Source organism: Gambusia affinis, linkage group LG03 (genome assembly GCF_019740435.1).
Source record: "Gambusia affinis linkage group LG03, SWU_Gaff_1.0, whole genome shotgun sequence".
Lineage (NCBI taxonomy): Eukaryota > Metazoa > Chordata > Actinopteri > Cyprinodontiformes > Poeciliidae > Gambusia > Gambusia affinis.
The window spans coordinates 30,402,507-30,430,001 of NC_057870.1; the positions used below are offsets into that span (position 1 = coordinate 30,402,507).

At 38.3% G+C, this 27,495-nt stretch overlaps 2 protein-coding genes across 6 annotated transcripts in view; both read right to left on the minus strand.

Moving 5' to 3' along the window:
- Nucleotides 1-8,922, minus strand: part of dapk1 (death-associated protein kinase 1) — a 72,754-nt gene extending 63,832 nt beyond the window's left edge. For all 3 annotated transcript variants that reach the window (XM_044112087.1, XM_044112089.1, XM_044112088.1), the window contains exons 1-2: nucleotides 8,773-8,922; nucleotides 8,004-8,187 (exon numbers count right to left, since the gene is read on the minus strand). In XM_044112087.1, the coding sequence (XP_043968022.1) occupies nucleotides 8,004-8,065 (62 nt within the window). In that variant the 5' untranslated portion in view covers nucleotides 8,066-8,187; nucleotides 8,773-8,922. The remainder of the gene's footprint in view (nucleotides 1-8,003; nucleotides 8,188-8,772) is intronic.
- A 10,467-nt stretch (nucleotides 8,923-19,389) lies between these two features.
- Nucleotides 19,390-27,495, minus strand: part of LOC122828486 (phospholipid-transporting ATPase ID-like) — a 46,103-nt gene continuing 37,997 nt past the window's right edge. For all 3 annotated transcript variants that reach the window (XM_044112091.1, XM_044112092.1, XM_044112090.1), the window contains one exon: nucleotides 19,390-22,693. In XM_044112091.1, coding sequence (XP_043968026.1) covers nucleotides 22,364-22,693 — 330 coding nt within the window. In that variant the 3' untranslated portion in view covers nucleotides 19,390-22,363. The remainder of the gene's footprint in view (nucleotides 22,694-27,495) is intronic.

The following is a 27,495-nucleotide window of genomic DNA, read 5'->3' on the forward strand; positions in this document are numbered from 1 at the left end:
ACCACTTAATTCTTCCTTATAGTGTTAGAAATATATTAAAAGACCCAAATAAACATGATTCAATTCCTTTTTAACATGTTTCCTAAACTCAAAAACAGTTTTCCTTTACAACACAGGATGCATCTGCAGCTGAAAACAACACAGAAAAAGATCATCTGAATTTCTTTACACTGACCAGTTGATGGTAAAAAGTGTTTATTTTTTCTTTCTTAAATTTGAACCAGGTGAAGCTAAACTTGCTACTTGAGGAGTTTTGGGTAAAAGATATTTACAAAGTTTCTTCTTCTTACAGTTTTGTCTTAATTACTGCTCTAAATATGTTTATTCAGCAAATTGCCTGTTTTACAGCCTGTATACTCCATTTAACAATCTATTAATACATTTGTTGGTAGTTATTTCAATAATCAATTCATCTCAATTAATCCTTTCAGCCATAAAAACAACAACAGAAAGAATCAGTAGCTGTTGGTTTGCTAATCGCAGCTCTGTGATGTTTGTTGTGATTCTTGTCGTTTCCGTCTGCAGCAGCAGTTTGACAGAGAAAAGACTCAAATTTAAAATGCTTATTTTTTTATTAACTGTTAGTTTTGTAACAGAATGCAAAGTTGTAAAAACAAATGACTGACAATCACTGCCCACAGATTTCTTCTAATTGACCATAGAGGACTGCAGCTCGTTCCCAACCAACAACATGACCCTCAGCACACACACACACACACACACACACACACACACACACACACACACACACACACAGCGTAAACACACACACAGCGTAAACACACACACACATTCCCTCACATTGTCAAATCCCTGCCATTTATCTGCTCACATGGCAGGAATCTAATTATCCTCAATCTGCAGCACAGATTAAGTGAAAGTGCCTCATTCTGGTGGTTTTGGACTTTTCTGGTGTTCAGTTAGAAAACACCAACAGAACCAACAGAAAAGATCAAGATAACAAACAACTGGCAACTCAAAACCACCAACAGGCTTTATTCACTTTCAGAGTTCAAGTTTGCAGAGCTAAAATTAAAATTTAAAGCCAAAACTGCAAAAGTCCACTACAAATGCTACTGAAGATGACAGATATTTAAATCTGGAATATGCAGAAATTATTACAGATGCAAATCTATCAAGGTCAAGTTCTAGTTTTTAGACCATTTTCAACTCAGAAACTAATTTTCCTATTGAAAACAATCTGGAGATTCTGACAGCGTAAACAAACAGAATATCTATTTAAAACGTTTTTATAAGGTTTAATATTGTATCAAATTATATTTAAACAAAAATAGATTTGAGAATAACATTCTGTAACTCGGGTTACCATTTAGCGTAGCTAAAAAAAACAAAAACAAGAAGTTTTCAAAATACAAGCGATGAACGATAAGAATACGATACGATAAGAAAAGATACGATAAGAAAGGATACGATAAGAAAAAAGGAACAGCAAAGACGTAAAACTTCAGCGCATTTAAGATCAATTTGAGCATTTTGAACCGATTCAGAATTCTCTGCACTCAGTTTGGTGATTTTCTATAAATTAATTTTTATTTTGCACCTCTAGAAATCACAGATGGACAGAAAACCAGTGGGACAAATGGAAAGAAAAATGTATGGGATGATAAAAACATGAATAAATGACCAGACAGATTGACAGATGGACGGATGGGTGGAGTAAATCAATGAAGGCAACAGGCAGAAAACCCTTAAAAACAACACAAACATTTCCTCTAGTTGGAAAACACCAAAAATCCAACTCCGTCCTTCTCCCAGGAAGTAAACCTCACCTCAAAACGATGTTTGTCTCATAATCTCCTGACCCATAATGAAAATAAACCTGCAGAAAATGATGCTGCTGCTGCTCAGCAGGTTTTGCTCCTGGCCTTTTAAAAACTGCAGACAGGAAATCGTCTCATCATCACCGACACCGTCAGAGTAAACGTTGGTTTAACTCCATGATCCCAAACTAGTCCGGCTGTTTCAAAACGATTAGCGAGTTTGAACACTCCCATGTTGTTTCAACAGGACATATTCCTGTTTTTGTCTCCTCCTAATAACTGCTTGCAAAACACAAACAAACACGTAGAAACCTTTACTCTGAGCCAACAGAATCGATCCGATCCAAATGAAAACGTTTCAAACATCAAAGTATCTTAAACATGTTCGATTCATTCATTGTTTTAAACCATTTTACTATTAACAGGTTTAAACTAGAGGTGTCCAAAGTGCGGCCCGGGGGCCAGTTGTGGCACTTGAACTGGTTCTTTTGTGGCCCTGAGCTTCAGGTCCAGAATGATACAAATTAGTTTCAATGCAAAACATTAAATATGACACAAAGTGTTCGTCTATTTATAACCAAAACGATGTCATAATTAGAACCGAGTCAAGAAAAACAGACTCTGCTGAACCCAAACCAGCTTTTATTTCATTTATTAACCTTTGATAAAAACAAAAAGCATTTCGAGATAAAGTGACACAAAACCTGTTCTTATAACCGAGTCCAAATTAATCTGAAAACTTTTATGAAACCTGTAAATACAGCAAAGGAGCAAAATCCTCTGTATGTTTTCTCTCTATAACAACAATTAAAAATAAAAATAAATTAAATGTGGCCTGTGATTACTTTTGACAGGACGATTTTGGGCAAAGTGACAGAATGTTAGTCCTCCCCTGGTTTAAACCACTGGTTAATTCAGTGTTAAACTGAATAAACCCGATCAGGCTTTAAGCTGCAGCTGCAGCAGCAGAACTGAGGGTGGGTGAGGTGAGCGGCATCCCGGCCGGACCCGGACCCCCCCCACCCATCACTGTGGAGGGTGGGGGGCCAATGTAGGTCAGTAGTCGGGGCAGCGTCTGCTGCTCAGAGTGTTTGTGTATCTCTGTTAAAAAACATACTGTACACATCCTAAACTCTGCTGATTTCTTAAAAACAAGACAAAAAATACAGAAGAAAACCTTTAAATCAGTGACGGGAATTTAATAGTTAAATTTGATGAATTAATTACAACGATTTTAATGCAATTCATTGCATTTTTCTTAACACAGAAAATTCTGACCAGAACCTTTGTCTTTGTGCGTTTCCAGTACACCCATAAATCTGACGCACAAGCTGCATCCGCTAACAGCAACGGATGATAAAACCGCTTCTCTTGGGGTTGTTTTCTGCTTTTAAAACGATCTGAAATAAACCACTGATGTGTTCACGTTATGCTAACCAGAGTTAGCCTACTGAAGCTAAAGTAGCATCTCACTGCTAAACATTTAGCAGTGGCACAGATGCTAATGCTAACATCAACAGTTCACATCTCCATGAATGATCAGGATTTCCTGACACATTTTGGACCAATATGATGTTTGACCAACAAATAAAAAACAATAAATATTCTTGTTGAAACGAGACTCATAAATTTATTTACTCAAATATATTTAGCACCAAAACTGTTTTTTTATTGAAATCCTTTCCTTGTCTATAGTTTTTGATTAAAATGTTAATAATTAACTCCACCCTACATTTTAATCGAGCTCCACCACTAGTTTCAAAACCCAAACTGAAAAGAGGTTGTGTACATAATCCTGTTTAGTATTCATAGAAGTTGCTATTCGGGTTGATTCTTGCAGAGGAATAACCCAAATGCTGTCTCAGCTTAATGTTATGTTAATTTTGCAGCGTTATTCTCCGCATTTTGATCCGTTTGGCTGAAAACCAAACAGACGCATCAAGTATGCAAGAGGAGGGAGGCTGGTAGAGCGGCTGGATTAATGCAGACTAACGATCGAAGCAGAGCAGCAAGAAGATGTATGTGAGGAGTAAAACTGAGCACTGGAACGGCAAATCACACAGATTCAATATTCGGCAGAAAGTAGCTGAGTAAGTAGAGCTTCACACAGCGAGGAGAAGGAGCCGAACTCCCAGCACCAGACATTAAATGTATCGGATCAGGTAATGTGAGTCAGGAATGATGGACCAGAGCAGGAGACGAGAAATGATGAGGCTTTTTCTGTTATTAGAGGCTAGGAAATGATACCCAAAGGCGAAGAGCATCTTATGGCAAAAATAAGACTTTAACTGCAACTCTTTGCCGCAAAATCAGTAATTTTAGGCTGTTTTCACGCCTGAACGTCTGGTAGTCTCTGTTAGATTAGAGACAAAAAACTGCAACGTTTTGTTCCATTACCAGCAGCTGCGGATCTTTTTCTCTGCACCGAGTCAGACGGTCCAAAACCTTTGAGCAGCCTGTTCCCCTCCTCGCCTGTGGGGGCGCTGCGCCAAAAACCCCCTGAAGAAAATGACAAAAACCTCTAAAGAAGACACAGAGCGCAACTTCCTTCTTCACAAAATGTAAACAAAAATGGAGTGATGTCAGATTTTAGCTGTTGGAAGGTTTCTCCTTTGTCTCGAGTCATTTCTCCCACTAGAGCTACGCTAACACGTTTGATTTGGTTGTATTTACCCAGAATGCCCTGCTTTTGGAGCAGTCTCCGGTCTGCTTGGTGTTCACATATGGATTCAAACCAAACCAGAGTTCACTTCAACCAAACTGAGACCGAAGTTTGTAGGAGAACGAGAATCTGAATCAGAGTTCAATTCACATTCACACCTCCAGCAACAAACTGGACTTTCCAGACAAATTAACTACAGATCGATTAAAGCAAACTAATCTGGGCTGGTGTGAAAGAGCTCATAACAACCACAAAAAAACAAGGCAACATCCTGGAGGGACTGGTTCATACATGAGGTCTGGCAGAGAGCAGAGTGTTTCTATCTGCTCTATTAAGCCTCTAAACAGTCCAGTAATGTTTCACCTGACCGCCGGTCTGAGGACGAGTCCCTTCACCTGACCGCCGGTCTGAGGACGAGACCCTTCACCTGACCGCCGGTCTGAGGACGAGTCCCTTCACCTGACCGCCGGTCTGAGGACGAGTCCCTTCACCTGACCGCCGGTCTGAGGACGAGTCCCTTCACCTGACCGCCGGTCTGAGGACGAGACCCTTCACCTGACCGCCGGTCTGAGGACGAGTCCCTTCACCTGACCGCCGGTCTGAGGAGCATCAGACTGGAGACCCTCACTGGTTCCCTGCTGTTCTCAGCCCAGAAGTGAGAATTTCCTGCCAATCTGCGACACCTTTAGAGAGATCAGTCGGTCGGGTCCAGAGAGACGATTTCAGTCAGGAGTCCTTCACAAACTCAGAGGACGGTGAAAAAAGCAATTTCATTTTTTCATCCTGCAATTTCTGCAGTTCTGCTGACAGACGATTCATTTTGCACATTTAATAGTTTCAATACACTGCGAGTATTTTTCTCTAGTTTCTAGTGCAAATACCTCAGGATAACTGAATTAAGAAAACTTACAAGTATTGTTTTAGCAAGACATAGGAGCTTATTTTCAGCCAGCATTTCATTGATGTTGGTGAAAAACTATTAGTTCCACTGGCAGATGATTTTATAATATTTCCCTGGTTATAAGGGAAAAATAAAAAACTCATATCTTACTGAAAAGTTACTTGTAAGTTAGTTTTATCTTAATTCAAATTATTTTAACTAGAAACTAGTGCAAATATCTAAAAAAACACTAAGAAGAGTTATATTTTATTATCTTAATAATGGTGAGATTTAGTGTTTTAGCTTTTCTGCTAGACTGAATAAATACTGGAGGATCTTTGCACCTTGCAGAACGAAACCTGCAGAAAACTTAAAAAGACTGTAAAAAAAAAAAAAATGATTTTGAAGGACACCAGAAGCTGAAAAAGCCATTTTAAAAAACGCTGAGCAGATCAGACTGCAAAGGTTACCAAGAAAACCAAAGATCTGCAGCTGCATGGCTGCCTCTCCGCCTGGTGCTTCGCTGGTCGGCGTCTCCGCCATGCAGCTCGTAAGCAGCCAGGATCAGTGTCAGGATAAAGTCGCCGCTTGGCTGATTTCCTAAATTCCCCTCATTTTGCCAAAGCAAATAGGCAATAATTCGAGGCCTGCCAGAGTCAGAACGGCGTCAGCAGCAGATCAAAACGCTCTCTGTGTGAGTGTGTGTGTGTGTGTGTGTGTGTGTGTGTGTGTGTGTGCGTGTGTGTGTGTGTGTGTGCGTGTGTGTGTGTGTGTGTGTGCGTGCGTGTGTGTGCGTGTCGGCACGCCAGCCTTTACGCAGCGCATCACGCAGCTGGTGGACACAAGACCGGCTTTCATTATTAACTCCTGACTCGTCAGAAATGTCAGAAAGTTCAAAAACTCTGGAGAAGTTTTTGTAAACACAGCAAGACGGTTTGTTTCTTCCTTCTTTCTCTATAGAAACATTTGCTTGTTTTTCCTTTTCCTGTTTGACTCCAAACTTGGAAAGTACCACTGATCTGAGACAGATCCGGAAAACAAACTAAAATAAAACAACTTCTGTGTTCTTCAACTCATCTGAGTGGTTCTGCAGAGAGTAAAAAACATAATAAAATAATAATAATAATCTTCAGATGGTTAATCAGGAGACATTTTAATTCTCTAGAAATCTGTGGTTATGTTAGTGAGCTAAACAGAAACCTCCCACTACAATTAACCAAAATTAGCTCCAACAACTTTTCTGATATTTGCAGCATTTTTAAAGAGATAAAAGTTTTTGTGCCGCTCAGCTGCTCAAACCCAAGAAGAAATTTCTGTCCCTTAAAAGATAATCTGTAGTAAATAGTCGCAATAAGTAATAAATCAAATAACTGCATGATAAATATTACTCGAAAATGGTCTCAAAACAAGAATATTACTGGTTGTTGTAATATCTTATCGCCCAGCAACATTTGTTGGTAGTAAAAGTTTGTAAAAACATCTTGAGATGGATAAAGCAGGAGAAAGTGTTGGTTATGCAGCAGCAATGGGATCCAGGTGCTGGAGCGGAGCCAGAACCGGGTCTCATTACGCAACGCTCCCAGATCATCTCGGCTGCAGGAGCAGGGCGGTGAGAAACGGCAGAAAACGGCCTGAATATTCCCAAAACGCTGCGGGATAAACAACCGGACCGGAACCGTCAGGAGAGCCGCTTCCAGGTTCAATCTGTTCTGCAGAGCAAGGCAGCGTCGAGCCGGGAATCAAACGCCGCATTTAATTCAACCACAAAAACCTTTTTGAAAACTAAAAGATTTAATTTTATTAATCTACTTTGGTCTGGACATGGAAACTGATTACATCAGATTTCCTGTTGATGTTTAAGGTTCCAATAGTTTTTCCAAATTTCTTTGACAATTTTGAGTTTCTGACGCAAAGTTTTAATGAAGGAAGGAAGCTGGACGGACAGACTGATCAATGTTTGGACAAACGGATCGATCAATAAATGAGTGGATGGACAAACAACAAAATCACAAAATGGACGGAGGAATGGACAGACGGATGGAAGAGAATCTTTTACATAATAAAAAATTAAAAATAGGAAGGTTGGAGCCACTTATAAACCAAAACTTTACCAGATACAGACACACACCGGCAGCTTTTCCTAAAGTTTTGTACGTTTTTTTTTTTTACTGAAATAAAATATTGATTTTGCCTGATTTATATGAATTATAATGTTTACGTTCTTAAAATACCAAAATTTCCTCTTAACTTTACTTTTTGGTCTGTCTGATGATGTCATTTTTGAATATTATATAATTGATCATTTGATCAGTTACTCAGTAGAAGAGTAACTATTTTACCAAATACCTTTTTACTCTTACTTGAATACTTTCTTGCATGGCTACGTTTTACTTTTACTTGAGGGAAAATATGTTGAAGTAGTGCTACTTTTACTTTGATAACTGGTCATTTTATACGGTCAGTTTCAACATGTATGCATGAAAAACATATATAAATGTATTTTTAATAGAAGATACACCCACAGCTGTAGAACATGCACAAGATCACTTTGCAAACCCATAGAGAAAAACCCGGGGTGTTTTCAACAACTGCACACGCCTCAGCCTTAGAAAGGGGAAGTTCATACACACCAATAACACGCTTCAAAATAAATACATTTTAAAAAATCAGCAGCACTCACCTGCCCAGCTCATCTCCAATTTCGTAAAATTCCTCCACATTGTCCGGGTTGAAAACAGTCATGTTGTCCAGGCACTCCCGGTCCTCTTGGCGTCTCTGAACGGCTTCTCACAGCGGCACCATCCCTACCAGGCTCCGGTCGGGCCGGGGACCCGGACACCGGTCTTCCTCATTGCTGTGGCTCTCTGGTGCATGTGAAAGACACCAGAAGGAGGAATAGAAAAGTAAGTGACCCGGCCAGAGATGTTTGGAAACGGAAACAATGGGATCCCCCCAAACGGGCTGAGAGATGAACCTGCGATCCGTCCACCCAGACCCGCTATTGTTCCCCCTCGTTTATCTTTCCTCAAGTATTGCATAATAGAGCCCATTTTAACAGAAATTAATAACGTATCGTCACCGGTTCTGAGTGGAAAACAAACCACCCATGGGGAGCTTGGTGTAGCCATGGGAAACCAGCTAAGCTACGAGTCCAGGGAGGAAAATGACTGTTTGAGTCATTTCTTATAAATTATGACCCGGACAGGTGTATAACCCCAAACTGTAAGCGGATAAAAACTCTAAAACGTGTCATAAAAACAGTACAAACCTGAAACACTGTAGCTGTTCTCAATATAAAACCACCAACAGCAGCTGCCTTGTAACGTTTTATTCAACCCCACTGCAGTCCGAAAAGAATCAACATAAACGCTAGCTTCTGACCATCACCGCCCCTTTTTCAACCCCCGAAACTGAGACAAATTTAATGGGAACTGGATAAAGTATCTTACGTTGTGCCGGTGTGTGTCCCGCTGCCAAATGAAGCCGAGATTTCAGGCGTTTTGCGGGAGGCGGTGACCCAGGTTTGGCTCACGGAAGACAAATGCTGGCTGGAACGGGAGAAATCAACGTTAACAATGTGAAGCAGGCTACTCCAGGTGATGCCTTCGTGTTCTGTGGGAAATGTGGGTTTGGAGGGAACGACAAGTTGATTGTAACCTGCGGACACTTCACGATGCTTCTTATTAGTCAACAGATAGGATTTTATGTTAAGCAGAAATAACCGTTGTGCTCTGGGTGAATTATATGCTTTCCAAAATTAGTGTACGAATTAGGAAGTGTAAATGTCAGTTTTTTATCTTTACAAAAATGCACCAGCCATGTGCAGGTTGTAGGAGTAGGGATAGCCGCTAGAGGGCAACAGAGGTTTCACTTTTACTGCATTTTAGTCACAATTGAGGACAGAATTACAGCATTTTAGTTCTGATTTTGGTTTTTTCGGGGCCTTATTTATTATTATTATTTTTATTATTATTATTATTATTATTATTATTATTATTATTATTATTATTATTATTATTATTATTATTATTATTATTATTATTATTATTATTATTACTATTATTATTATTATTATTATTATTATTATTATTATTATTATTATTATTATTATTATTATTATTATTGGAATTTATGATTAGAAGCCAGTTATAAAAATATATTTTTGCATCTAAATCTAAAAAAATACAATTTAGATAGCATTAGGTTTTTCCTTTTTATCGTTAGAAACTGATGAGCAGAAATTTAAACATAAATTTGTAGGCAAATCTTTTTTCTATCCCTATTACAGTATTGTTCCAGTACAACAATCTTGTTATCCTATCTGGTTTCGGCAACATGGACTACTTTTTTTCTGATAATTATAGATATTTTTTTATAACAATATGTTGAGTAATTATTTTTGCTGGAATATAAAACATAATTTATAGCCACAGTTTTCAGATTGTTGTATGCTGGGCTGCCTTTAGTAACACCAGGATTTTCCTCTGTCAATTAGGCTACTTGAAAAGTAAACACAAAAATATTACATAACATATTTTACACAACTTAAAAAGTCCATGGTTATATATAGGGTTTAATGTTCCCAATTTATAAGGCACTTTAAAAAGCTTTCCAGTAGCTTTCAAGTTAACTTACTTTCTGGTTTCCTTGCAGAAAGAAAGTTATTTCCCAGGTTGTTGCTGGAGGCAACTGGTAGCAACTATTTGTAAATGTGTGCATTATGAATTTATTAAAAATACATTCCAACAAACATTTGATGCAACAGCTATCTGTAAACGTTAAAACTTCACAATTTCTTTTACTTTGTACATATATGAGTTGATGCACAAATACTGCTGCACTTAATTAATACATGGACCAGTTGTTGTTTTTTTTGTTTTTTTTTTAAAGTAGTAAAAACAAAAAATGAAGAGTTGCTTTGGAATGAAATGAGCTCAGAAGAATATATTTGTAGGGCTGCAGACGGAACAGACCACATGTGAGCAATGAACACAAAGGAGACCGACGACATCTAGTGGACGGAAGGAGTACTGCAACAACACGTCTGATCCAGATCCATAGAGATATGCATAACGGACTCATTTATTCACCAGGAGTGACAGAATCAAAAGGATTTTCACAGTTTTCTGCACCAGGATTAATGGTTCATTTTGAAAATTTTTTTAATCAAAATGCCCAAATTTAAGGATGCAAAAATGTTTTGCAGCGTTGACAGCAAAATTTCATTATGCAAACAACAACATGCAGCTGGTCTACATTTGTAAATATGATTATGATTAAATCAGTGCATGTTACTGTTATATATATCTATATCTAGATATGGATATATCTATATATACATATAGATATATCTCTATGTATACATAAATATATAGATATGTCTAGATATATATCTATATATAGATATATGTATATAGAGATATATATCTAGATACACATATAGATATATCTAGATCTAGATCTAGATACACATATAGATAGATCTAGATCTATCTATATCTATATATATACATTTAGATATAGATAGATCAATATCTATCTATCTATATCTATATATCTATATGTATGTATATATATATATAGATAGATATTGTAGATAGATATTGATCTATCTGTCTATCTATATAGATCTATCTATATATAGATTTATATATTTATAGAGCGAGAAAGATAGATACCTATCTATACAGATATATAGATATAGATATATAGATGATATATCTAAATCTATCTATCTATACAGATAGATAGATTTAGATATATATATAGATGATATATCTCTATATCTATATCTTGACCAGAAAGATAAATATTTTTCAAATTTTGTCCTAATTTGTATAAGTTTAGACTTCTAAAAGTCTGTTTTTGTTCCAAGTTGTTTACATTTTCTTTTTCCAAATCTCCCTTTAATTAATAAATGAGGTTTTCTAATTTTCTGTTTAGAATTAGAAATAAAACTCTTACGTTGGATGATCATGAGTGCTGATGTTGTTGGATGTGGGGGAAGCCGGAGCACCCGGAGTGAACCCACAGCTACACAGGGAGACGTTTCCCACTGTGCAGTCCTGGCTTTTAATATTGAAATATCCAATTAACAACAACAGCAGCTCTTTCTAAATTACCACTGATCACCCAAACCACACCTGGCCCCATCGCTCTTTTAAATCTGACATACTGGAGACATGAAGTCTACGCTGGATGGACTTTACATCTGTTTTTGAACTTGCGCAGAGACGTTGGAGACAAAGCCTTTTTCAAACGCTTCCACAGTGAAATCTTATTCATGGGGATCTCTTCTTCATCAGAGACAATGATCTGCTCCACTGGATCTTCAGCTGTTTGAGCCTCTGATTCCTGAGCTGTTTGGATTAATTCTTCCTTTAATGTACCGTTTACCTGTGGAGGGGATGTTCTCGGTGTTTCCATCAGACCACTCTCTGATTCTGTGGAAACTACAGGAACTTTATCCATTACATCTTCTGAATCTTTGCAAGATTCTGTTTCTATTTCCTCCAAAGCTGTCTGGGGGATCTCCGGTATAATTTCTAAATCTGTTTTTGATCTCTTGGTGTTTTGAACCAAGTTTTGTTCTGTCTCTATCGGGTTTCCAGTTTCCAGTTCAGCTTTCTCTGCCATCTTTCTCGTTTTCTTACGTCTAGATTTCTTTGATGGCTTTTTCTGATCTTCCTGGTCTCCATTATGTTCGGTTTCAGAAACAGTTTCTCCTTCAATGATCTGTTGTTCTTTAGAGATCACCGTTTCTTTTGTCTGAATCCTGTTTATAATGGAAGCTGTTGGATCCCCAACTGTTTCTAGAGTAGAAACTACTCGATGTTCACAGTCTTTTCCAGAAGCGTTTTCATTATTGAAAGTCTCCAATTCAGAGGAAGCTTTTAATGCTGCCTTCCTCTTGATCTTACGTCTGGATGTCTTCGATTTCTTCGATGTCTTTTTCTGATCTTCCTGGTCTCCATTATGTTGAGGTTCAGAAACAGTTTCTTCAGTGATCTGCTGTGGTTCACTGATTACTGATTCTTTTGTCTCAATCTTGGTTTCTAAGGAAGCTGTTGGATCTCCAACTGTTTCCGGTACTGAAACTTTCTGTTCACTGTTTTCTCCAGAAACAATTTCATTGTTGAGCTTCACAAATTCAGAAGAAGCTTTTAATGGTGCCTTTCCCTTGATCTTACGTCTGGATGTTTTCGATGTCTTGGATGTCTTTTTCTGATCTTCCTGGTCTCCATTATGTTGAGTTGTAGAGACCATTTCTTCAGTGATCTGCTGTGGTTCACTGATTACTGCTTCTTTTGTCTCAATCTTGGTTTCTATGGAAGCTGTTGGATCCCCAACAGTTGCTAGTATAGAAACTACCTGTTCACTGTTTTCTCCAGAAACAATTTCATTGTTGACCTTCTCAAACTCAGAGGAAGCTTTTGATGCTGCCTTCCTCTTGATCTTACGTCTGGAGGTCTTTGATGTCTTTGATGTCTTTTTCTGATCTTCCTGGTCTCCATTATGTTCGGTTTCAGAAACAGTTTCTCCTTCAATGATCTGTTGTTCTTTAGAGATCACCGTTTCTTTTGTCTGAATCTCGTTTATAATGGAAGCTGTTGGATCCCCAACTGTTTCTAGAGTAGAAACTACTCGATGTTCACTGTCTTTTCCAGAAGCGTTTTCATTATTGAAAGTCTCCAATTCAGAGGAAGCTTTTAATGCTGCCTTCCTCTTGATTTTACGTCTGGATGTTTTCGATGTCTTGGATGTCTTTTTCTGATCTTCCTGGTCTCCATTATGTTCGGTTTCAGAAACAGTTTCTTCAGTGATCTGCTGTGGTTCACTGATCACTGTTTCTTTTGTCTCAATCTTGGTTTCTATGGAAGCTGTTGGATCTCCAACTGTTTCCGGTACTGAAACTTTCTGTTCACTGTTTTCTCCAGAAACAATTTCATTGTTGAGCTTTTCAAACTCAGAAGAAGCTCTTAATGTTGCCTTTCTCTTGATCTTACGTCTGGAGGTCTTTGATTTCTTGGATGTCTTTTTCTGATCTTCCTGGTCTCCATTATGTTGAGGTTCAGAAACAGTTTCTTCAGTGATCTGCTGTGGTTCACTGATCACTGTTTCTTTTGTTTCAATCTCATCCCCAACTATCTCTGGTACTGAAATGTTTTGCTGGTCACAGTTTGCTCCAGAAACCTTTTCATTGCTAAGAGTCTCCAGTACAGAGGCAGCTTTCTTTCCTGACTTTCTCCTGTTCTTACCTGCTGATCTCTTGAATAGCTTCTCCTGATCCTGACGCCCATTCAGCTCCGTTTCAGAGGGCTGTTTTCTTACCAACAAAATCAGCTCAGTTTGGGTTGGAATCGATTCATAAACTGGTTTGACTGGACATCTGGTTTCCAGTGTATCCATCTCCGTCTGTGTTGAACTGGTTTGATGGACTGGTTTTACCTGGTAACTGGTTTCCAGTGTATCCATCTCCGTTTGTGTTGAACTGGTTTGATGGACTGGTTTTACCTGGTAACTGGTTTCCAGTGTATCCATCTCTGTTTGAGTTGAAGCAGATGAGTACTGGACTGTTTTTTGCTTTGGGGTTTCTTGAAAATCAGTCTGAGTTTCAACAGAAACCATTGAAATCTTTTGTTGTCGTCTCTCTGAGAGTCCTTTCCTGATCAGATCCTTTTGTTGTTCAAGTTTTGCATTCAGTTTGTGATTCACATTGAACATCTCATCAAGCTGCTTGAATAAGTACTTCTGTACTTCCATATATTCCAGTTCAGTTTCTTTGAATTTAGCAACACACGTACACTGATTTGTTGTCTTTCCAGGAGACGGACTTCTCTGCTCTTTTTGCTCTTTTTGCTCTTTTTGCTCTTTTTGCTCTTTTTGCTCTTTTTGCTCTTTTTGCTCCAGCGTTTTGAAGACGGTGTTCTTGGAAAAGTTTTCCTTTTTCAAGGAAGATACCACATCAAGATCTTGCGTTGGCATTGAAACACTTTGGGCTTCAATATTCTCTGTAAAAAATTGTATATCTACGCGAGGTTCTGACTTGGGCAGCATTTTCCAAAACATCTTCTTTCCGGTGCTGGAAAAACCTGCCTGAAGACTTTGGTTTTCTGGGAGAGGTCCGTTATGAATGTCACTGTTCTCAGAAAAAAATGACAGATCTACGCAGGCATCAGGCTCGGGAAAAGATTTCCACAACAGTGGGGTCTTCTTGATGCGTTTAGTCTTGGATTGTTTTTTTCCTTTCTGATCCAGTTCCCTCTCCGGTTTGGAGATGTCGTCCTTTTCAGTGACCGGTTGCGTTACAGAAATCTCAGGTTCCTCTGTGCAGATCTCCTTCTTTAAGGAATCTTTCTGGTCATGATCCTCTTCAGGTGGAGAAGTGTGCAGCTTTTCAACAGTTTCAGTGCCGGACTGAAGGGGCTGCTCCTTTTCTGTTGTCTCCTGCAGTACAGATGTTGGTTCCTGTTTGGCAATCAGTGAAACGTCTTCAGTGCTTTCAGATGAAATCCTAAGCTCAACAGGAGCGTGTTTCTCCAACCAGATGTGGAATGGTATCATTTTCTTCTTGATACGTCTCATAGTTGGTAGCTGTTCCTTTGACTTGGAGGGCTGTTCTTTCTCTGCTACCTCGACTCTCTCCTGCCCTCCAGCGGTGGACTCTTCTCCACTGACCAGGGATTCGTTCTGCTTCTCAGTGTTTTCTGCAGAAACCTCTTGGTCAGCGGGGACGTGTTCCTCCGACCAGGTTTTAGATGGTACCAGGTTCTTCTCCTTGGACTCACTGTCCCCTTTCTGATCGATTGCCTCCAGAGCTTTGGTTATCGATCCATTGTCAGTCAGAGGTGAAGCGTCCTGCTGTTGGATGTTTTCAGCAGACGTCTTCAGCTCTTGCTGCTCCAACCAAACTGAAAACGACACCTTCTTCTTCCTCCGCCTGGGTGTCATTGGTGGCTGCAATTCCCTTTTGACAAAGTTGTCGGATGCAACCTCCTGGATTCTATGTTGGTTGGTCTCCATTGTAAGCTTTGTTTGTTTCAGTTTCTAAGTTAAAGAAATTCTCAAGAGAAGCGTATTAACAAGGCTGCTAAACGGCTGTGATGGAAGTTGATGATGTGAGGAATTTATATAATGGCTGGTGATGTCAGAATTCTGCCTTTGGAGTTAAACTGTGATGTCACACTGTGACGTCACACTGTGATGTCACACTGTGACGTCACAGTTTTGTTTGGTATTCAGAGCGGACTTGTCTGATGGATTTTTTCTCAACAGGACGGATGTGAAGAACCAACCAGACTACAGAAAGAACTGCCACTGGTTGCCATAGTTACCAGTGAGGCGCGGTCACTGGACGCAAGTGATGCAGAGCCTCACCTGTCATAATGGAGAAATATAATGGAAAAAATTATTTAGATAGATATTTTTACCCTGTGGTTTGTACTGTAAATTATTTATTTTTTATTTATTTTAACCAATTTTGATTATTTTTTCTTCAAAATCGCTGAATTTTTGCATTTTCCCATTCAAATGCTCAGAAATGCAGCAGGTGAGGCAGCAGCAGCTGAGCCCCACCTGGGGTTGATCAACTTCTCACTGGCTGCCATTTACTGTAAACAAGTTATTATTTGGTGGTTAATCAGGACAAAATATGGTGTTTTGTGGGTTTTTTCCGTCCATATCCTTTAAAATATTTTATTTTAACACTTTTATTACTAAACCTTGCTAAATAAATGTTGGTAGCGATAATATGTGAGACTGAAGCTGTGTGATAGCGGTGTAATATTAGTGTACATGAATCATATCCTATCATTTCAGTGAAAAACCTGTTTCCTCTGTCTGATACTGTTTTATTCTTACAAACGCCCTGTACTTAAAATATTTTTGAACAGGTAGGATATTCAGATGAAGGAAGTGATCTTCTTATGGTATATAAATTGTTCCAATGCTAATCTAATCACAACTGCTAAGCTTCCACTTCAGTCCCGTCACTCAAATAATGTTATCCAATATATTTAACATTAACACGACCCGCTATAGTTTTCTGTTTGTAAACATTATTATTATTATTTGAATTTATGATTAGAAGCCAGTTATAAAAATATATTTTTGCATCTAAATCTAAAACAATACAATTTAGATAGCATTAGGTTTTTCCTTTTTATCGTTAGAAACTGATGAGCAGAAATTTAAACATAATTTTGTAGGCAAATCTTTTTTCTATCCCTATTACAGTATTGTTCCACTACAACAATCTTGTTATCCTATCTGGTTTCGGCAACATGGACTACTTTTTTCTGATAATTATAGATATTTTTTTATAACAATATGTTGAGTAATTATTTTGCTGGAATATAAAACATAATTTATATCCACAGTTTTCAGATTGTTGTATGCTGGGCTGCCTTTAGTAACACCAGGATTTTCCTCTGTCAATTAGGCTACTTGAAAAGTAAACACAAAAATATTAAATAAAATGTTTTAGACAACTTAAAAAGTCCATGGTTATATATAGGGTTTAATTTTCTAAATTTATAAGGTATTTTAAGAAACTTTCAATCAATCAATCAATCAAATTTTATTTGTATAGCACATTTCAGCAGCAAGGCATTTCAAAGTGCTTTACATCAAATCAAACACAAAAACACAATGCAACATAGAATCAACAATAAAAACAACATCAAGTCAGATTCCGTCAATAAATTTATCATTGATTACGTTTCAAATAAAACTCTAAACAAGTGGGTTTTTAGTTGAGATTTAAAGGAAGTCAGTGTTTCAGCTGTTTTACAGTTTTCTGGAAGTTTGTTCCAGATTTTTGGTGCACAGATGCTAAATGCCGCTTCTCCTCGTTTGGTTCTGGTTCTGGGGATGCAGAGCAGAACCAGAACCAGAAGACCTGAGAGGTCTGGAAGGTTGATACAACAGCAGCAGATCTTTAATGTATTGTGGTGCTAAACCATTCAGTGATTTATAAACTAACAACAGTATTTTAAAGTCTATTCTTTGAGCTACAGGGAGCCAGTGGAGAGACTTTAAAACTCGTGTTATGTGCTCTATCTTCCTGGTTTTAGTGAGAACACGAGCAGCAGCATTCTGGATCAGCTGTAGCTGTTTGATTGATTTGTTGGACAGACCTGTGAAGACGCCGTTACAATAATCAATACGACTGAAGATAAACGCATGGATGAGTTTCTCTAGATCTGGCTGAGACATTAGTCCTTTAATCCTGGAAATGTTCTTCAGGTGATAGAAGGCCGTCTTTGTGACTGTCTTTACGTGGCTCTGAAGGTTCAGGTCAGAGTCCATCACTACTCCCAGGTTCCTGGCCTGATCACTGGTTTTTAGTTGTAATAACTGAAGCTGTGCACTGACTCTAGATCGTTCCTCTTTAGGTCCAAAAATAATAACTTCAGTTTTGTTTTTGTTCAGCTGGAGGAAGTTTTGGCACATCCACACATTTATCTGTTCTAAGCATCTGTTCAGTGATTGGATGGGTTCTGAGTCTCCTGGTGACATCATAATGTAGAGCTGTGTGTCATCTGCATAGTTATGGTAGCTAATATTATTTCCTGTTATAACCTGAGTTAGTGGGAGCATATAGATATTGAATAAGAGGGGTCCTAGGATTGAACCTTGGGGTACCCCACATGTGACCTTTGACCTCTTTGATGTGAAGTTTCCAATTGAAACAAAGAAATCCCTGTTCTTTATGTACGATTCAAACCAGTTAAGCACTGGACCGGAGAGTCCGACCCAACTCTCCAGTCGATTCAGTAATATTTCATGGTCAACAGTGTCAAAAGCTGCACTGAGGTCCAACAGAACCAGCACTGTGGTTCTCCCACAGTCCGTATTTATATGGATGTCATTGAACACTTTTACGAGGGCAGTTTCTGTGCTGTGGTGAGACCGGAAACCAGATTGGAAGGAGTCAAAGCAGTTGGTTATCGTTAGGAAGCTATTTAACTGTTTACACACAACTTTTTCAATAACTTTGCTGATGAATGGGAGGTCAGAGGTCAGAGGTCGGCCTGTAATTCTGCAGTAGTGATTTGTCTAGATTGTTCTTTTTTATCAGTGGTTTGATTACTGCCGTTTTCAAAGCCTGGGGGAAAACACCTGATGAGAGCGATGAGTTTACTATTTGGATCAGATCAGTAGCAACAACAGGCAGAACTTTCTTAAAGAAATGTGTGGGTAGAACATCCAGACAGCAAGAACTGGAGCTTAATTGACTTATAATTTCCTCTAGGGTTTTATAATTAAGTAGTTGAAATTGGGTCATTTTTCCTGTATTTGTTTTGTTTGGGTTCAGTGTTGGTACTGACTTTCCAGCAGCTTTCAAGTTAACTTACTTTCTGGTTTCCTTCCAGAAAGAAAGTTATTTCCCAGGTTGTTGCTGGAGGTAACTGGTAGCAACTGCTATCTGTAAATGTGTGCATTATGAATTTATTAAAAATACATTCCAACAAATATTTGATGCAACAGCTATCTGTAAATGTTAAAACTTCACAATTTCTTTTACTTTGTACATATATGAGTTGACGCACAAATACTGCTGCACTTAATTAATACATGGGCCAGTTGTTGTTTTGTTGTTGTTGTTGTTGTTTTTTAAAAAAAGTAGTAAAAACAAAAAATGAAGAGTTGCTTTGGAATGAAATGAGCTCAGAAGAATATATTTGTAGGGCTGCAGACGGAACAGACCACAGGTGAGCAATGAACACAAAGGAGACTGAGGACATCTAGTGGACGGAAGGAGCAGTGCAACAACACGTCTGATCCAGATCCATAGAGATATGCATAACGGACTCATTTATTCACCAGGGGTGACAGAATCAAAAGGATTTTCACAGTTTTCTGCATCAGGATTAATTGTTCATTTTGAAACATTTTTTAATCAAAATGCCCAAATTTAAGGATGCAAAAATGTTTTAAAACATTGACAATATGCAGATCTAAAATACAGAAATGTTTTTCTACGTGACTTATTATGATCCTAAATAAAACTAAACAGTTTAAAGTGCTTTAAGAAGGTTTTTCATTGAGTCATGGAGAAAATGTTCGTCTTTTAGGTATCTTTATTTCAGATAATACATCTGAAGTGTATAAAAAGATACAAAACATTAATCAGAAGTGCAGTGTGATAAATCAAAGGAAGTGATCATATATCCCGTCACCATAGCAACGATGCAGATAAGCAGCACAGCAGAAAACATAAAGTTCCCGCTGCAGAAAGGCACTCGGTGACGTGATGCCACAGTTTAAGGTGATGTGACATTATTCATATATATATTCAATCTTTAAAATGAAAAGCATACAGGAATTATTGCATCTGTTAGCTGCCGTGCAAAATGTTGAATTATCAGCATCCAGAAAAAGTTCTGATCCAAAAATGACAAAAGAATAATAATGTCATCTTTTCTGAGAACAACTAGAAGATGCAACAAAACTTTTTCCTTTTGACTTGTTTGAATTTAAAAAAACAAATCCAAGTTCAACTTTGATTTCCAGCATCAAATAAACATAAACAGTCATCTACAACATGTAAGCTTTAAATTTCTTTGGTTCATCTCCACGGATAAAATTTGCATATTCAACTGGATTTGGGGCAAAAACAAAACTTAAAAAAAAGCAAAAAGCACTTTCTCTTAACCAATTAAAAAAATGCATATACAATTTTCTGTTAAATATTTGTGTAAATACTGAAATATTAAAAATATAGTATAAAATATTTACTTAAGAATTGTTCATTGACAGAAATCATCCCTGTTTTGACCAAACTAACACATTATTATCATCTCCATGTTTTTTAATTTCAAAGTTTGCATTCAAAGGTGAGCAGATCAAGTGAAACAGCATTTTAAGTGACTGCTTAAAGAATCCAGCTGCAAAATAAAGACAAAAAACTGACGACTTTACATGATTTCTGATCAGAAGATGAAACGTTTTCTGACAATATAAAGTTCATAATAATAATTTCAGCATCCTTTTTTTTTGGTATGGTCACCTCTAACTGTGAAAGCACCAACAACAAGTGGGCAGACGAGGAACTGACCAGGAAGCGTCACTGAGCAGGTAAAACCGGCCGTGTTTGTAGTGTGTCTACAGTTTGACAGAAACGACCAAAACGGATGAACTCAAAACCACAGAAATGTTTCCTTAGAGCTGCAGTACAAAATATTACTGATCAATATGTAAAACACTTTAAAACTGAAGAATATCAAATCCACAAATAGAGAAATGAAATAAAGAATTAAAACCAGAAAATAAAATCCTTCTGGAGTATTGAGATTTAATGAACATCTGCAGGGAAAAAGTTTAATTTCTGTAAAGACAAAACCAATATTGGGGGATTTTGATTAATTTATTTGTTAATTAAAAACCTTTACAGTTTTGAATAATAAATAAATCACACGTAGAATTATGGGGAATAAAAAGATAAAACATTTCTGCTTGGTATTCAAAGCTAAAAAATAGAAATTTAAAGAGGAGCAGCAAAAACCAATGAGGTGGATAATAAGAGGGTCCCAGGCTGGAAACCACTGCTACAGGGTGTACTTAGTTATTTTATAAAAAACTATTTTATCTTTTCCACTTTTGCTTCATCTTTGTTGTAGAAATGACAGATAGGAATCTGTTGAACGTTTTTGCACACTTCGAGTAAAATCACATTATTTTTAACGCGTCCTGATATTCATAACTCTGAAAATACGATGTTTGTTTAGAATGGCTGCATGTTCTTTATGTATATAATTATAATTCACACAGAGACTTTTCAGGATTAACGGCTGATATGCTTCTCTAGCCAAGTGGCTACAGCTTATAAACACCTGATTAAGTCCCTTAAAATTATTTGAATAATGAAAACAATAAAAAAAATCATTCTATTCAAATCCAAACGTGTTTAACAAATCCCCCAAAACAACCAAAATACCACAGAAAAAGAGGAGCAGGAGTAAAACTTTTATATGTTTTAAACATGCTGTTTTCTCTCAGGACGGCTGGACTGGATGGTGGGATGTTTTTACACACCAGAAGAAAAAGGAGGAGATAGTTAAAGGGATCTATGATGCAAAATTCACATTTTTCCATGTCTTTGTTCTTAAATTTAGTCAATACTGCTTCTAAAAACAGCCGAAAGGCTTAAAAAGACAATTTTTGGCAATATGTTCATGTTTTTTTGTGTCTGAGAAACGACTCGTTTCAAAAACTTTCATATTGTTGAGTCACGCTGTGCCGTTACTTAGCAACCAAAGTGGAGCTCCATACAGCTGGTTTTATTGCTGTACAATGGCTGCTGGAAAAGACAAGTGTTTACTTGTTGATTAAGTATCCAGAAACCAATTCCTGTATTCAGGTTGGTTGTGCAGAAGACTCCACTTCTGCTTTTCAAATATGTACGGTTGTATAATCGTGGATGTGTCTGCAGCCATTTTCACGTGTGAGTGGAATCGTTGAATTGGGGGGCGTGGCCAGCATATTTGGATTTAAAGTGACAAGAGGTCCTAAAGCAGCTCATTTTGACAGGAAATCTCATTATTTAAAATAATTTTAGGTTACAAACTTAATGAACATGTTTTGTACAGGCCATCGATGTATCCTAACCTGCTAAAGGAAGCACAAATGAAGAGAAAAATAAGAGTAAAGTAGTGACAGCAGCGTGTCTTTGCTGGTTGTTCCCTCTTTACGAAGCTCTGCGTTGCCTCTGGACTCCCAGGATTATGAAGGTCTGGGCAGTCTGTAAACATGATGACACTCTGTGTTTCCCAACACGTTAAATCACTTCCATCCTCTGCTTGTTGCTGCCTGGAAGCTCACTGATCTGTTTCTGTGTCTGTCGTCAAGTAGATCCGTCCGTTAGCGTCCCATCTGCTGGTTCCTTCAGGTTCAAACTTAGACATCTGACGCCAGTAAACCGTTTACCTCTCTGAAGTGAGGACTAACGTTCCTTTAAATGAAACTGTCAGCGAAAAAATTCCCACTAAAACCTCAGCGTTTCTGTTTCCCTCCAGAGGTTTAATTAGCTTCCTTCTCTCATGGGGCGGCGTCGCTGAACGTCCTGTACATCTGCAGCGAGGTCACCTCCACGTCCGGCACCTTCAGGTTCTGGGGACGGCCCGTCGGGCTGTAGCCTGCCGACCGGCCCATGGGGCTGAACCCCGTGGCGGCGCGGCCCACCTGGGGGAAACCCGACGCCCGCGACACGGCGGGACGCCTCAGGAAACGGCCCGACGTCACCAGGTCGCCGTAGCCCTGCGCGTGGGAGAAGGCGTAGCCCGAGCGGCGGGAGCTGGTGCGGCGGATCCGGGCGCGGCGAGGCGGAGGAGGAGGTGTAGCTCTGGCCTGTCTCACCTTGAACATTACCTGAAGGTCAAAGGAGGAAAAGAAAAGATTGAAAAACTGTCTGGAGTGGAAGTTGGAAGGAATGTTTGGATCATCAGAAACGTAAAAGCTGAAATACTACAGAGTCAGGTGTTCAATCTTCACCTACTATTATTACCGCTGGGTTGTTGATAAAGTCAGAAAATAATCCTTTTGACTCTTTTGGTACACTTAACGCGCCTGGATCCAACGACGGCTCGTTAGAAGGCCTGAGGAACACTGACATGCTGGAGAGGTTGATGCTACCACCAGGGAGAACTAAAACATGCAGGATGGGAACTCCTGCAGTAACGTCAACGTACCACAGCGATCACTTATAAATAATCACAAAATAAACATTAAGCCTAAAACCGCACCGCTGCAGCACACTGAATGTCCTGCTCTGTGTGGGGAATATTTCAGAGGTTTATTTAGGGGTGTTGTTGACAGTTGCTATGGCAACGAGTCTGAGTGTACGCTGGCCAATGAAGAGAGCGAGAAAGACGTGGTTTTGAGTTGAACTAATAATACCTACATTTCCGAGTTTCATACGGCGGCAGCGCGGTTATGGATGGCATGTAGAAAAATAATCCTGTTGCCTTCCAGCGTTGACTGCAAAATTTCCTTATATAAACAACAACATGCAGGTGGTCTACATTTGTAAATATTATTATGATTAAATCAGTGCATGTTACTTTTATATATATCTATATCTATATATACATATAGATATATCAATATAGATATATATATATCTATATAGATATAGATATATATATATATATACATATATATATATACATATAGATATAGATATATCTATATATATCTATATCTATATTGATATATCTATATATACATATAGATATATCAATATATATATATCTATATCTATATAGATATATATATATATATATATATATATATATATATATATACATATAGATATAGATATATCTATATCTATATATACATATAGATATATATATATAGATATATCTATATGTGTATAGATATATATCTAGATATATATATATCTATATATAGATTTATATATTTATAGAGCGAGAAAGATAGATATCTATCTATACAGATAGATAGATATAGATGATATATAAATATATCATCTATATCTGGTCAAGATATAGATGATATAGATAGATAGATATCCTATATATATATATCATCTATATATATATCTAAATCTATCTATACAGATAGATAGATATAGATATATAGATGATATATCTATATCTATCTATCTATACAGATATATAGATATAGATAAACATGATATATCTCTATATCTATATCTTGACCAGAAAGATAAATATTTTTCAAATTTTGTCCTAATTTGTATAAGTTTAGACTTCTAAAAGTCTGTTTTTGTTCCAAGTTGTTTACATTTTCTTTTTCCAAATCTCCCTTTAATTAATAAATGAGGTTTTTAATTTTCTGTTTAGAATTAGAAATAAAACTCTTTCGTTGGATGATCATGAGTGCTGATGTTGTTGGATGTGGGGGAAGCCGGAGCACCCGGAGTGAACCCACAGCTACACAGGGAGACGTTCCCCACTGTGCAGTCCTGGCTTTTAATATTGAAATGTCCAATTAACAACAACAGCAGCTCTTTCTAAATTACCACTGATCACCCAAACCACACCTGGCCCCATCGCTCTTTTGAATCTGACATACTGGAGACATGAAGTCTACGCTGGATGGACTTTACATCTGTTTTTGAACTTGCGCAGAGACGTTGGAGACAAAACCTTTTTCAAACGCTTCCACAGTGAAATCTTATTCATGGGGATCTCTTCTTCATCAGAGACATTGATCTGCTCCACTGGATCTTCAGCTGTTTGAGCCTCTGATTCCTGAGCTGTTTGGATTAATTCTTCCTTTAATGTACCGTTTACCTGTGGAGGGGATGTTCTCGGTGTTTCCATCAGACCACTCTCTGATTCTGTGGAAACTACAGGAACTTTATCCATTACATCTTCTGAATCTTTGCAAGATTCTGTTTCTATTTCCTCCAAAGCTGTCTGGGGGATCTCCGGTATAATTTCTAAATCTGTTTTTGATCTCTTGGTGTTTTGGACCAAGTTTTGTTCTGTCTCTATCGGGTTTCCTGTTTCCAGTTCAGCTTTCTCTGCCATCTTTCTCGTTTTCTTACGTCTAGATTTCTTTGATGGCTTTTTCTGATCTTCCTGGTCTCCATTATGTTGGGTTTCAGAAACAGTTTCTTCAGTGATCTGCTGTGGTTCACTGATCACTGATTCTTTTGTCTCAATCTTGGTTTCTATGGAAGCTGTTGGATCTCCAACTGTTTCTAGAGTAGAAACTACTCGATGTTCACAGTCTTTTCCAGAAGCGTTTTCATTATTGAAAGTCTCCAATTCAGAAGAAGCTTTTAATGGTGCCTTCCTCTTGATCTTACGTCTGGATGTCTTCGATTTCGTCGATGTCTTTTTCTGATCTTCCTGGTCTCCATTATGTTGAGTTTCAGAAACAGTTTCTTCAGTGATCTGCTGTGGTTCACTGATCACTGTTTCTTTTGTCTCAATCTTGGTTTCTATGGAAGCTGTTGGATCCCCAACAGTTGCTAGTATAGAAACTTTCTGTTCACTGTTTTCTCCAGAAACAATTTCATTGTTGAGCTTCTCAAACTCAGAGGAAGCTTTTGATGCTGCCTTCCTCTTGATCTTACGTCTAGAGGTTTTTGATGTCTTTTTCTGATCTTCCTGGTCTCCATTATGTTGAGTTTCAGAAATAGTTTCTCCTTCAATGATCTGTTGTTCTTTAGAGATCACCGTTTCTTTTGTCTGAATCTCGTTTATAATGGAAGCTGTTGGATCCCCAACTGTTTCTAGAGAAGAAACTACTTGATGTTCACAGTCTTTTCCAGAAGCGTTTTCATTATTGAAAGTCTCCAATTCAGAAGAAGCTTTTGATGCTGCCTTCCTCTTGATCTTACGTCTGGATGTTTTCGATGTCTTGGATGTCTTTTTCTGATCTTCCTGGTCTCCATTATGTTGGGGTTCAGAAACAGTTTCTTCAGTGATCTGCAGTGGTTCACTGATCACTGTTTCTTTTGTCTCAATCTTGGTTTCTATGGAAGCTGTTGGATCTCCAACTGTTTCCGGTACTGAAACTTTCTGTTCACTGTTTTCTCCAGAAACAATTTCATTGTTGAGCTTTTCAAACTCAGAAGAAGCTTTTAATGCTGCCTTTCTCTTGATCTTACGTCTGGACGTCTTCGATTTCTTTATTGTCTTTTTCTGATCTTCCTGGTCTCCAGTTTGTTGGGTTTCAGAAACAGTTTCTTCAGTGATCTGCTGTAGTTCACTGATCACTGTTTCTTTTGTCTCAATCTCATCCCCAACTATCTCTGGTGCTGAAATGTTTTGCTGGTCACAGTTTGCTCCAGAAACCTTTTCATTGCTAAGAGTCTCCAGTACAGAGGCAGCTTTCTTTCCTGACTTTCTCCTGTTCTTACCTGCTGATCTCTTGAACAGCTTCTCCTGATCCTGACGCCCATTCAGCTCCGTTTCAGAGGGCTGTTTTCTTACCAACAAAATCAGCTCAGTTTGGGTTGGAATCGATTCATAAACTGGTTTGACTGGACATCTGGTTTCCAGTGTATCCATCTCCGTTTGTGTTGAACTGGTTTGATGGACTGGTTTTGCCTGGTAACTGGTTTCCAGTGTATCCATCTGCGTTTGTGTTGAACTCGTTTGATGGACTGGTTTTACCTGGTAACTGGTTTCCAGTGTATCCATCTCTGTTTGAGTTGAAGCAGATGAGTACTGGACTGTTTTTTGCTTTGGGGTTTCTTGAAAATCAGTCTGAGTTTCAACAGAAACCATTGAAATCTTTTGTTGTCGTCTCTCTGAGAGTCCTTTCCTGATCAGATCCTTTTGTTGTTCAAGTTTTGCATTCAGTTTGTGATTCACATTGAACATCTCATCAAGCTGCTTGAATAAGTACTTCTGTACTTCCATATATTCCAGTTCAGTTTCTTTGAATTTAGCAACACACGTACACTGATTTGTTGTCTTTCCAGGAGACGGACTTCTCTGCTCTTTTTGCTCTTTTTGCTCCAGCGTTTTGAAGACGGTGTTCTTGGAAAAGTTTTCCTTTTTCAAGGAAGATACCACATCAAGATCTTGCGTTGGCATTGAAACACTTTGGGCTTCAATATTCTCTGTAAAAAATTGTATATCTACTCGAGGTTCTGACTTGGGCAGCATTTTCCAAAACATCTTCTTTCCGCTGTTGGGAAAACCTGCCTGAAGACTTTGGTTTTCTGGGAGAGGTCCGTTATGAATGTCACTGTTTTCAGAAAAAATTGACAGATCTATGCAGGCATCAGGCTCGGGAAAAGATTTCCACAACAGTGGCGTTTTCTTGATGCGTTTAGTCTTGGATTGTTTTTTTCCTTTCTGATCCAGTTCCCTCTGCGGTTTGGAGACGTCGTTCTTTTCAGTGACCGGTTGCGTTACAGAAATCTCAGGTTCCTCTGTGCAGATCTCCTTCTTTAAGGAATCTTTCTGGTCATGATCTTCTTCAGGCAGAGAAGTGTGCAGCTTTTCAACAGTTTCAGTGCCGGACTGAAGGGGCTGCTCCTTCTCTGTTGTCTCCTGAAGTACAGAGGTCAGTTCCTGTTTGGCAACCAGTGAAACGTCTTCAGTGCTTTCAGATGAAATCCTAAGCTCAACAGGGGCGTGTTTCTCCAACCAGATGTGGAATGGTATCATTTTCTTCTTGATACGTCTCATAGTTGGTTGCTGTTCCTTTGACTTGGA